Source organism: Eptesicus fuscus, chromosome 3, assembly GCF_027574615.1.
Source record: "Eptesicus fuscus isolate TK198812 chromosome 3, DD_ASM_mEF_20220401, whole genome shotgun sequence".
NCBI classification, from domain to species: Eukaryota; Metazoa; Chordata; class Mammalia; order Chiroptera; family Vespertilionidae; genus Eptesicus; species Eptesicus fuscus.
The window spans coordinates 1,550,399-1,562,187 of record NC_072475.1 but is presented as its reverse complement, the minus strand read 5'-3'; the positions used below and the strand labels follow the sequence as shown (position 1 = coordinate 1,562,187).

At 63.8% G+C, this 11,789-nt stretch overlaps 1 protein-coding gene across 1 annotated transcript; it reads right to left on the bottom strand.

Annotated features, from left to right (window-relative positions):
• Positions 1-218: 218 nt before the first annotated feature.
• Positions 219-1,137, bottom strand: OLIG1 (oligodendrocyte transcription factor 1). Its single transcript, XM_054710607.1, has one exon. It carries the CDS (start codon positions 1,025-1,027, stop codon positions 230-232), a length of 798 nt encoding a protein of 265 aa, XP_054566582.1. The 5' UTR covers positions 1,028-1,137; the 3' UTR covers positions 219-229.
• Positions 1,138-11,789: the final 10,652 nt, after the last annotated feature.

Sequence of the window (11,789 nt, the reverse complement as noted above, 5' to 3'; positions counted from 1 at the left end):
CCGCGCACAGCTCCGGGGCCAGCGCGGGAGGAGGGCGCGCGAGCGGCTGCCCAAAGCGGCTGGGGTGACACGGAGCCTCCGCAGCGCCCACCTTCGTCCAACAGCCGCTCGGGTCACTTTCCTTCCGCGGGGTGGGGGGCGCCCGGGAGCCCCCTCCTCTGGGCCAGGAGGTCCTGACGGGGCTCCTGGGTGGGCCCCGCGGTCCAGGGCGCCAGGCGCGGGGGTGCGCTCACTTGGAGAACGGCGCCGGCACGGCGGCCAGGCCCAGGCCGGCCGGGACCAGGTGCGGGAACTTGCAGACGGCGCAGGTGCAGAGGCCCGGGCCGCCCGCCCCGCCGCCCGCGCCGCCGCCGGGGAGCGCGAACTGGCCGCACGGAGGCTCCTCGAGCGCCAGCGACAGGTACTTGGCGGGGCGCAGCGCGTCGGGCGGCCCCAGGGCGCCGGGCGCCAGCAGCACGGGCCCGGGGGCGGCGAGCAGCGGCAGGCCGGCCAGCAGCAGGCGCGGCGCGGGCCCGGCGCCCTCCCCCAGCGCGCGGCGCAGCTCCTGCAGCGAGCTGCCGAGCAGCAGGATGTAGTTGCGCGCCAGCAGCAGCGTGGCGATCTTGGAGAGCTTGCGGCCCGGCGCGCCCTGGCAGTGCGCCGCCGAGTAGGGCAGGATGACCTCGCGCAGCGCGTCCATGGCCAGGTTCAGGTCCTGCATGCGCTTCCGCTCGCGGCTGTTGATCTTGCGCCGCAGCTGCTGTTGCTGCTCCTCTTTGGGGTCCGCCCGGGAGCCGCCGCCCGCGTGCGCGCCCGGCCCCGCTCCCGAGCCCGGAGGGTCGGCGGGCACCTCGGCCTTCTCGCGCGCGGCCTTGGGGAGCAGGGGGGCCGTGGTGGAGGAGGAGGTCGCGGAGGAGGAGGAGGGGTGCGGCCGGTAGCCCACCAGTTCGTACAGGGAGGCCCCGAGCGGCACGTCTCCCGGCCGCTGTGGCCGCAGCATGGTCGCGGGGGCCGCGTTCACGCGCGCCTGGGAGACCGCGTAGAACATCTGGGGGCGGTCGGGGCCGCCGAGGGCGCCCTGCGGGAACGCCCCGGGGTGGCCCTTGGGCAGCTGCCCCGCCCCGCGGACCTGCGCGCGGGGAGCCGACGGCGGGGCAGCGCCCGCGCGGACCCCTTTAAACGCGGCTTGGGAGCCGGCACCGCCGGCCGCCGGACGCAGCCAATCGCCGCGCGAGGCCGGGCGCGGGCGCGCGCTCATTGGTCCCCGGGCGCGGGGGCGTGGCTGGCGCGGAGGCGGGGCTGTGAGCGGTCGCGGGCCGGGCCGGAGGGCGGCCCCGGAGCGGAGCGCCCTTTGGGGTGAAGTGAGGCTGTTCTCGGCTGAGACTCCGGCGGCCCCTCCTCTCCTCGCTGCTGGGCTTTGTGGTGACGGTGCCTACATGCTTATTCACTTACTGTGGGCGGGTCCCCGGACTGAGACACACCGTCTTACCCGCTGGTGAGGGTGTGGCTCGTGGTGTTAGTGCATTCACACTGCTGTGCATTCACACTGCTGTGCATTCACACTGCTGTGCGTTCACACTGCTGTGCATTCACACTGCTGTGCATTCACACTGCTGTGCATTCACACTGCTGTGCAACCCACCTCAGACCCCCTTCACCTCGCAAAACCGAAACTAAACTCTTTAAGCAGCCATTACCCTCCCTGTCCGCCCCCCACACACATACACACTCATAGACTCACACACACATACACACACTCACACACTCACACTCTCACACTCACACACACTGATACATACACACTCACATACACACATACACACTCATAGACTCACACATACATACACACACACACACATACACTCTCACACACACACACTCTCACACTCACACACACACACACACACTGATACATACACACTCACATACACACTCAGACTCACACATACATACACACACTCACATACACACACTCACACACACTGATACATACACACTCACATACACATACACTCAGACTCACACATACACACACACTCACACTCTCACACACATACTCACACTCACATACACACTCACATACACACATACACACTCACATACACACATGCACACAGACACACACACACACACTCACACACACTGATACTCACATACACACTCACATACACACATACACACTCAGACTCACACATACATACATGCACACACACACACACTCACACACCTTTCTCTTCCCCAGATACAATAGCATTACGTGGTCACTATGGAAGTGTTCTACCCCAGCATTAGGGCACACAACTACAGCGTGTCACCATCTCGTGGCAAAATGGCACGGGGCGGGTGGCCTCTGGTATCTAAACCCCTGGCTCGGCTGTGCAGCCAGGTCATCTCCACACACCTGCAGGCGGGGCCACTGCTCCTGCCCTCCCCCCACCCCCACCGCCTCCTGAGGCCCAGCGTCTGCTCCTCCGAAGCCAGCGTGTCCCGGGGCTCACAGCTCCTCCCTTGGGATGCGCCAGCTCCCCACAGCGCTTTATTTATTTATTTAAACATATATCGTTATTGATCTCAGAGAGGAAGGGAGGGAGAGAGAGATAGAAACATCAGTGATGAGAGAGAATCATGGATCAGCCGTCTCCTGCACACCCCACGCTGGGGATGGAGCCCACAACCTGGGCCTGGGCCCTGACGGGGAATCGAACCCTGACCTCCTGGTTCCTAGGCCGACGGCGGCCGGGCCCACATGCTTTAATCCAGGAGTTTCCTGGGGCTTCCTAGGGAGGGGAGGACGCTGTTAGGGCCTCGGCCCCCACCCTCGGGGGCCCTGACTGTGCGGTGTTGGGAGCCCCGCAGGGCAGGGCGAGAGGAAGCGGCCTTGAGGGGAGAAGACCACGGAAGAGCCTGAGGCCTCGGAGGAGGGGGCCCGCCTCGCTCACTGTCCCCGTTTGTTCCAGGTCTGCTGTCCGGCGTTTCCTAGACCCTCGGTTCTCCTGGGAGCCTGCGGGTGGGCATTTCGACCCCGCCGCGGGGTGGGGCTGAGCCCGGGAGACCCCAGGGCTGACCGCGTGCCTAGACAGGCTCCCTGCGGCCGGCCCAGCTCCCAGGAAGCGACGGGCCCTGGCGGGAGGCAGTGGGGACAGGCCAGCCCTCACCCAGAGGGACTGATGGGCGGATGGTCCCAGCCACATCCGGAGCCCACACCCAGGACCCCAGGCGAGGCTCCTGGCAATGCCCACCCTCACTCTGAGGGCCCCTCTGTCCCTAACTGAGGTGCCAGGTGCCCCCCCCCCGCTTCCTCCCCTGCCCACACCCCAGGCGGAGGCCTGGGCCCCACCTGCCCGCAGGAGAGGAGGTGAGAGGATGGAAGCTGGACCCAGGCAGAGCGGCCAAAGGCAGCCAGGACCCACCCACACCAGCTGCTGCTCTCCCCATCCCTCCTGCTGGGGTGCCCCTGAGGGGCCGTTAGCGCTGGCCTCACGCATGTCCCTCCGGGAAGGAGAGCGCCTCCCGCCCGACCCAGCCAAGGACACAGGCACTGGGACACTCTGGTCGACCGGTGTGTGTGTGTGTGTGTGTGAATGTGTGTGTGTGTGAGTGTGGGTGTGTGAGTGTGTGTGTGTGTGTGTGAATGGGTGTGTGTGAGTGTGTGTGTGTGTGTGTGTGCGTGTGTGTGAATGGTGTGTGTGTGTGAGTGTGTGTGTGTGTGAATGAGTATGTGTGTGTGTGTGTGTGTGTGAATGAGTATGTGTGTGTGCGTGTGTGTGTGTGTGTGTGTGTGTGCGTGTGCGTGAATGTGTGTGTGTGTGAGTGTGTGTGTGGTGTGTGAATGGTGTGTGTGTGTGCGTGTGTGGCAGTGTACCTTTCACCCGGGGAGGTGTGTCTCAGGCTTCCTTGTCCTCCTGGAGAGGCCTACAGGGCCTCCTGAGCATCCCTGCCCCCACCCCTACTTCGGGTCAAGAAGCTTGAACCTTTTTAAAAATATATTTTTATTGATCTCAGAGAGGACAGGTGAGGGGGAGAGAGACAAATATCAGTGATGAGAGAGAATCACTGACCGGCTGCCTCCTGCAGTCCCCTCTCTGGGGATGGAGCCCACAAGCTGGGCCTGTGCCCTGACCAGGAATCCAACCGTGACCTCCTGGTTCACAGGTCGACACTCAACCCCTGAGCCATGCCAGCCGGGTGAGGCATGTTTTTAAAATATTACAGGGAGGTTTATTCGATTTTATTGTAAATAAATGCCATTTGGGCCTTGCTTTAATAAAGTTTACTACTTAAGATTGTTTTTAAATCCAGATTTGTCCTGTGACTTGTTTTCATATGGAAAATAGAAGAAAAGTAGGGAAAGAAATTAGGTGAGAATTTTTCAGATTTAAAAATAATAATGATAAAAGCTTGATTTGGCTCTGGTGATGTCGCTCCGAACTCAGATGGAAGTTTCTGTTGCTTCTGAGGGTACCGGGCCCTGAAATTGCACGTGTCATTGGAGCCCGATAGCAGTGCATCCCAACCTCTCCCTGGGCATCTGCAAAGGGTCCTCTTTCAGAGAAATTCCACATGATCACTGCGGAAGCAGGAGGGAGAGCAAGGGCCTGCTTTTGTTCCAAAGACAGTTGGAGAGAGTTCCTGCCACGTCAAAACGTACAAGCACGTTGGCCGAGTTCTAGGGATCCTCTCAGCACCTGTGACCAGAATAACCGTGAATTAAGGTACATGCATTGGGCCCTGGCTGGTGGCTCAGTGGTTAGAGCACCTGCCCAAGCACCAAAGGGTCGAGGGTCCAATTCCCGGTCAAGGGCACAGACCTGGATTTCGGGTTTGGTCCCTGGCCCTGGTCAGGGCCCATGCGGGGGGCAACCAGTCAATGTGTCGCTCTCACACTGATGTTTCTCTCTCTCTCCCTCCCCCGCCCTCCCTTCCACTCTCTCTCAATGGAAAAAATACCGTTGGGCGAGGATGAACAAAAACACAAAACCACACAAAGACGCGGATTAGCACACAGCGCGCGGCGTCGAGGGTGGGTCTGGGCCAGAGCCGAAGTCCGTGGCGGGAGCCAAGCGCTCCGAAGGCTGCCACTGCGGGGAGAAAAGGCACAATTTGCTGGGAAGGCTGTGGCTAATTTATGACACAATGGCCCATGTCACGGCTGGTTCTGGTGCCAAAACTTGGCGGTTTCCCCCGAGTCCCGGGCGGCCTGAAAGGACGCGGCGGCTCAGGCGGGGCAGAGGCGCGAGGGCCCACACAGCCCTTTCACAGACGGCCGCTCAAAGGGGCGCGGGAACAAAGGTGGCTCTGAAGTCACTTCCCCGCCGGGGCGGCCATCCGGTCGCGCTCCTTCCCCATTGACCGGCAGGATGCGGCAGGAAGCCCGGGCAGGAAGAACAGGCGGCCGATGTGCCCGCACGGAAGGCAGGGGCCGGGCTTTCAGAGCCGAGTGAATGCGGAATCATGGGGGCCTGAAAGGTGATAAAATTGGGGTCACCCAAGCGTGGAGGCCAAGCGCCTGAGGCACCTGCAGAGACAGAAGGTTCTGGAAGCCAGCTCAGCCGGGCAGACCCCCTGCCGCGGCACAGAGGGGCTGTTCAGGGGCTCCTGCTGCTCCCTGCTGGCGCCGGGCCCTCCCCTCGGTGCCAGCGCAGCGCCGGGTCCCTCTCCGGGTCAGCCCACCCGGGAGGAGGCAGGGAGCCGCCAGCTAAGGAGCCGGGAGCTGGAGGCCTGCCTGCCTCTCCCAGGCGCCTGACCTGGCACTGTCCCCGGCGGCGGGGACCACCCTCCTCCCGCCGTGGCCCCCGGCCCCCGGCTCCCGGCTCAGCCCGCTGCCGGCTCCCGGGGAGGAGCCCGCCCTCGGGGCTGGGCTGGGGAATAAGCCCAGCCTTCGGCCGTGGCTGTCTCAGTGCAGCCTCAGTTTGCTCACCTGTGAGCTGGGAACACCCGTGCTGTCTCCTGGGGCTGCTGTGAGGGTCGGAAGGAGCTGGGCACACGGCGCCCTCCCCGGAGCCCGGCACCCGGTCACTGCTTAGTACACGACGGCGCTCACTCATCCGTCTGGGCGCCACCCCTGCCGGCCCCGAGACCCTGCTTTACGGCTTCCTGTTATTTCTGTTGGTTTGTTTACCCCTCACCCGAGGATGTCTTTCCGTGGGTTTTTAGAGAGCGGGAGGGAGAGGGAGAGACAGAGAAACATCCACGTGAGAGAGACGCCCTGACCAGGGCCGGGGAGGAGCCTGCAACCGAGGCACGTGCCCTTGACCAGAACTGAACCCGGGACCCTTCGGTCCGCAGGCCGACGCTCCACCCGCCGAACCGAGCTGGCTAGGGCTGCGTTACCGTGTCCGTTGAGGCGAAGGCAGCGTCTGAGCTCCGCGTGCTGTGAGCACACGCCCTCGGCGTCAGGAACGCGGGTCACCGGCCGTTCCGTCCCCGCGCCCGCTGCACACTGAGGTCCCACCGTGCGACTCTGTCTCAGGAGCTCCCCCCTGGACTCATGGAACCAACGCCCAGAAACCACGTGCTAAGGAGGTCGACTACGTGGGACCCCACGATAACCCTAGACGCCATCCGAGCGCCCTGCCGTGGCCACCTGGCGGCGGGCCACCTGGCCCGTGGGACCCAGGACGCGTCCCCTGTGCGGCCAGGTTCCGGCTCCTGGAAACGGTGGTGGACGAGCTCAGCACAGAGGCTCGCGGTGGCGACGGGCGAGCTGGTCCCCGTGAGGCACTGAGCGCGGTGCGTGGCCAGTCCGCTCTGGCCAGCCTCTGGCCACCGTTGTGGGGTGGACTGTGTCCCCCAAATTCACACTGAAGTCCTCCCTCAGTGCCTCAGGGTGACCTGGTTCTGAAACAGGGTCACGCCGATGTGACTGGTCCAGGTGAGGGCCAGGGGTGGGGCCGCCTCCAATAGGACTGGTGACCTGAACGAAAGGGGGCCGTTTGGACACAGACACGCACACGGGGAGGATGCCGTGCAGGGATGGACACAGACACGGACACGGGGAGGATGCCGTGCAGGGATGGACACAGACACGGACACGGGGAGGATGCCGTGCAGGGATGGACACAGACACGGACACGGGGAGGATGCCGTGCAGGGATGGACACAGACACGCACACGGGGAGGATGCCGTGCAGGGATGGACACAGACACGCACACGGGGAGGATGCCGTGCAGGGATGGACACAGACACGGACACGGGGAGGATGCCGTGCAGGGATGGACACAGACACGCACACGGGGAGGATGCCGTGCAGGGGTGGACACAGACACGCACACGGGGAGGATGTCATGCAGGGATGGACACAGACACGGACACGGGGAGGATGTCATGCAGGGATGGACACAGACACGGACACGGGGAGGATGCCGTGCAGGGGTGGACACAGACACGGACACGGGGAGGATGCCGTGCAGGGATGGACACAGACACGCACACGGGGAGGATGCCGTGCAGGGATGGACACAGACACGGACACGGGGAGGATGCCGTGCAGGGGTGGACACAGACACGGACACGGGGAGGATGCCGTGCAGGGATGGACACAGACACGGACACGGGGAGGATGCTGTGCAGGGATGGACACAGACACGGACACGGGGAGGATGCTGTGCAGGGATGGACACAGACACATACACGGGGAGGATGTCATGCAGGGATGGACACAGACACGGACACGGGGAGGATGCCATGCAGGGATGGACACAGACACGGACACGGGGAGGATGCCGTGCAGGGATGGACACAGACACGGACACGGGGAGGATGCCGTGCAGGGGTGGACACAGACACGGACACGGGGAGGATGCCGTGCAGGGGTGGACACAGACACGGACACGGGGAGGATGCCGTGCAGGGATGGACACAGACACATACACGGGGAGGATGCCGTGCAGGGGTGGACACAGACACGGACACGGGGAGGATGCCGTGCAGGGATGGACACAGACACATACACGGGGAGGATGCCGTGCAGGGATGGACACAGACACGCACACGGGGAGGATGCCGTGCAGGGGTGGACACAGACACGCACACGGGGAGGATGCTGTGCAGGGGTGACACAGACACGCACACGGGGAGGATGCTGTGCAGGGATGGACACAGACACGCACACGGGGAGGATGCTGTGCAGGGATGGACACGGACACGCACACGGGGAGGATGCCGTGCAGGGATGGACACGGACACGCACACGGGGAGGATGCCGTGCAGGGGTGACACAGACACGCACACGGGGAGGATGCTGTGCAGGGATGGACACAGACACGCACACGGGGAGGATGCTGTGCAGGGATGGACACGGACACGCACACGGGGAGGATGCCGTGCAGGGATGGACACGGACACGCACACGGGGAGGATGCCGTGCAGGGGTGACACAGACACGCACACGGGGAGGATGCTGTGCAGGGATGGACACAGACACGCACACGGGGAGGATGCTGTGCAGGGATGGACACGGACACGCACACGGGGAGGATGCCGTGCAGGGATGGACACGGACACGCACACGGGGAGGATGCCGTGCAGGGGTGGACACGGACACGGACACGGGGAGGATGCCGTGCAGGGGTGGACACGGACACGGACACGGGGAGGATGCCGTGCAGGGATGGACACAGACACGCACACGGGGAGGATGCCGTGCAGGGATGGACACAGACACGGACACGGGGAGGATGCCGTGCAGGGATGGACACAGACACGCACACGGGGAGGATGCCGTGCAGGGATGGACACGGACACGGACACGGGGAGGATGCCGCGCAGGGGTGGACACGGACACGCACACGGGGAGGATGCCGTGCAGGGGTGGACACAGACACGGACACGGGGAGGATGCCGTGCAGGGATGGACACAGACACGGACACGGGGAGGATGCTGTGCAGGGATGGACACAGACACGCACACGGGGAGGATGCCGTGCAGGGATGGACACAGACACGGACACGGGGAGGATGCCGTGCAGGGATGAAGGTGGCCATCACGGTGATGGTCTAAAAGCCACGCGTGTCAGAGATGACCCTCGACCCCAGCGGCTGGGGGAGGGGGCTGGAGCAGAGGCTGCCCAGCCTCAGAGGGAACCAGCACCTTGAACTTGGACGTCCCGCCTCTAGAACTCTTTCTTTAAAAAATACGTATATTTTATATATTTTTAAATATATTTTTATTGATTTCAGAGAGGAAGGGAGAGGGAGAGAGAGATAGAAACATCCATGATGAGAGAGAGTCATTGATCGGCTGCCTCCTGCACGCCCCTCACTGGGGATCAAGCCCACAATCCGGGCCTGTGCCCTGACCGGGAATGGAACCGTGACCTCCTGGCTCATAGGTCGACATTCAACCACTGAGCCACGCCGGCCGGGCCAGAACTCTTGTTTAAGCCCGTGTGTGTGTGTGTGTGTGTGTGTGTGTGTGTGTGTGTATGTGTGTGTGTGTGTATGTGTGTGTATGTGTGTATGTGTGTGTGTGTATCTCTGTGTGTGTGTGTGTGAGTGTGTGTGTGTGAGTGATAACTCTGTGGGGCTCGGGGGTACGTAGAGGGCGGCTCTGTAAACGCAGCCTGGAACCTGCAAGCGTGTGAACGTGGGCAGTTCCCTCCCCGCCCGGGGCCTCCTGGCTCCATTGTAAAGGCAGCTCATCAGGGACCTCCCTCATGGGTCCTTGCACACGATTATGCATCCGTTAGAGCGAGAAGGAGAGAGAGAGACGGGGGTTTGTCCCACTCGTTTATGCATCATTGGTTGCTTCTCGCGTGTGCCCTGACAGAGATCGAACCCGCAACCTTGGCGAATGGGGGCGACGCTCTCACCAGCGGAGCGACCCCCAGGCCTTCACGGGCACCTTAGTGAGAGGCGGGCGGCGCCTGCTGCGGCGAAGACGGCGGCTCCACGCGGCTTCTCAGTGGCGTCTGGAGACGGCACTCTCGGGGTCCGACTCCCTGGGGGTCTCGTTAAGCGCAGGTTCTGGTTCAGCAGGTTGGGGGGCCTGAGTTCTGCTCCCAGAGCAGGCCGAGCCATCTGAGGCCACGCTCTGAGCAGCACCTCCAGGGGGCGTGACGGCCTTGCCGAGTCCCATGTGGGAAACGAGACTCACGGCCGAACAGGCGTGTCCAACAGGCCGCCGCCTCGCCGGCCCTGGGCGCACAGGTGGTGGGTGGTCTCAGCCACGTTTAAAGAAAGAGCCAGGGCCCCAGCCGGCGTGGCTCAGTGGGCAGAGCGTCGGCCTGCGGACGGAAGGGTCCCAGGTTCGATTCTGGTCAGGGCACAGGCCTGGGTGGCTGCTCCATCCCCAGTGGGGGGCGTGCGGGAGGCAGCCGATCAATGATCCTCTCTCAGCATGGATGTGTCTCTCTCTCTCTCCTCTCTTCCTCTCTGAAATCAATAAAGAAATATATTTTTTTTAAAAAAAGAAAGAGCCAGGTGGGCTCTGGAGAAAGGCTGAGGCCACGCCCGGGGCGGCTGCCCTGCAGCCCCAGAGGCTCACTGGCCAGTGGACAGATGGGAATGGTGGACCGAGACCTGGATGCTTCCTGTCAGGCGAGTGCGGGGACGGGTGGGAGGAAGAGTGGGAGACTGTGGGAATGGGGCGGTGGACGTGCGGAGCATGGGCCCAGCCCATCATCCATAGGCCCATCCCATCCCCCACAGGCCCATCCCATCCCCCACGGGCCCAGCCCATCCCCACAGGCCCAGCCCATCCCCCACGGGCCCAGCCCATCCCCCACGGGCCCAGCCCATCCCCCACAGGCCCAGCCCGTCCCCCACAGGCCCAGCCCATCCCCACAGGCCCAGCCCATCCCCACAGGCCCAGCCCATCCCCCACGGGCCCAGCCCATCCCCCATGGGCCCAGCCCATCCCCACAGGCCCAGCCCATCCCCCACAGGCCCAGCCCGTCCCCCACAGGCCCAGCCCGTCCCCCGCGGCCCTGGCCCCTCTCTCTCTGACAGAAGCCTCCCCGGCGCTCAGGCTGAGCCCTCGGTGCAGACGGCGGCCTCTCAGCTCATGCACCTGCGGCATCTCTCCCACAGTCACGCCTCCTTCCCGCTCACGTGTTTTTTTTTAATTAAATGTTTTTATTGATTTGAGAGAGGAAGGGGAGGGAGACAGAAACATCAATGATGAGAGAGAATCATGGATCGGCTGCCTCCTGCACGCCCCCCACTGAGGATGGAGCAGCAAGCCGGGCCTGTGCCCTGACCGGAATCGAACCCTGACCTCCTGGTTCATAGGTCGACGCTCGACCACGGAGCCACGCTGTGGGGCCCGCCTCACTCTCTGTGGCGCTGACCAGCACCTGCCAGGGCCTCGCACCGACTCGTCACGTCCTTATCCGTCTGCTCCCTCCGCTCCAGGGCGGCTCCAGGGCGGCAGGGGTCCCCTCATCCAGGCCCTGGACCAGCGGCCCTGAGAGGAGCTCAGGAAACGCGCATGAGGACAGACTGACCCCGCTCCCCGACGCCCTCTGGGCGGGGCCTGGGCCGGCCCGGACACGGTGTGACCCACCTGAGGATGCGAGGCGCACGGCGCACCTGCCCCGGTATCCGGTCGCCGGGCAGGGAGGAGGGGGAGGGAGTCAGAGCGGCTGGGCTGGAGCCCAGAGCACCGGGTCTCAAAGCACAGAGTCCCGGCCGAGCCCCGTGGAGCCTGGACGCTTGGCGGGGCCCGGGGGCCGGGTTCTGAGGACACGGGCTTTGCTTTAGGGGGCGGAAGAGGGAGTGGTTGTTGGGAGCCCAGGCCTCTCGGAGGAGGGCTGGGGGCTGAGGGTGGGGGAGGGGGGTTGATAAGGGGGTAGGCAGAGCTGGGGGAGGG

Bases quoted from the DNA above. Each gene is read 5' to 3' on its own strand.
- OLIG1 (XM_054710607.1), bottom strand. From the start codon at position 1,027: ATGTTCTACGCGGTCTCCCAGGCGCGCGTGAACGCGGCCCCCGCGACC.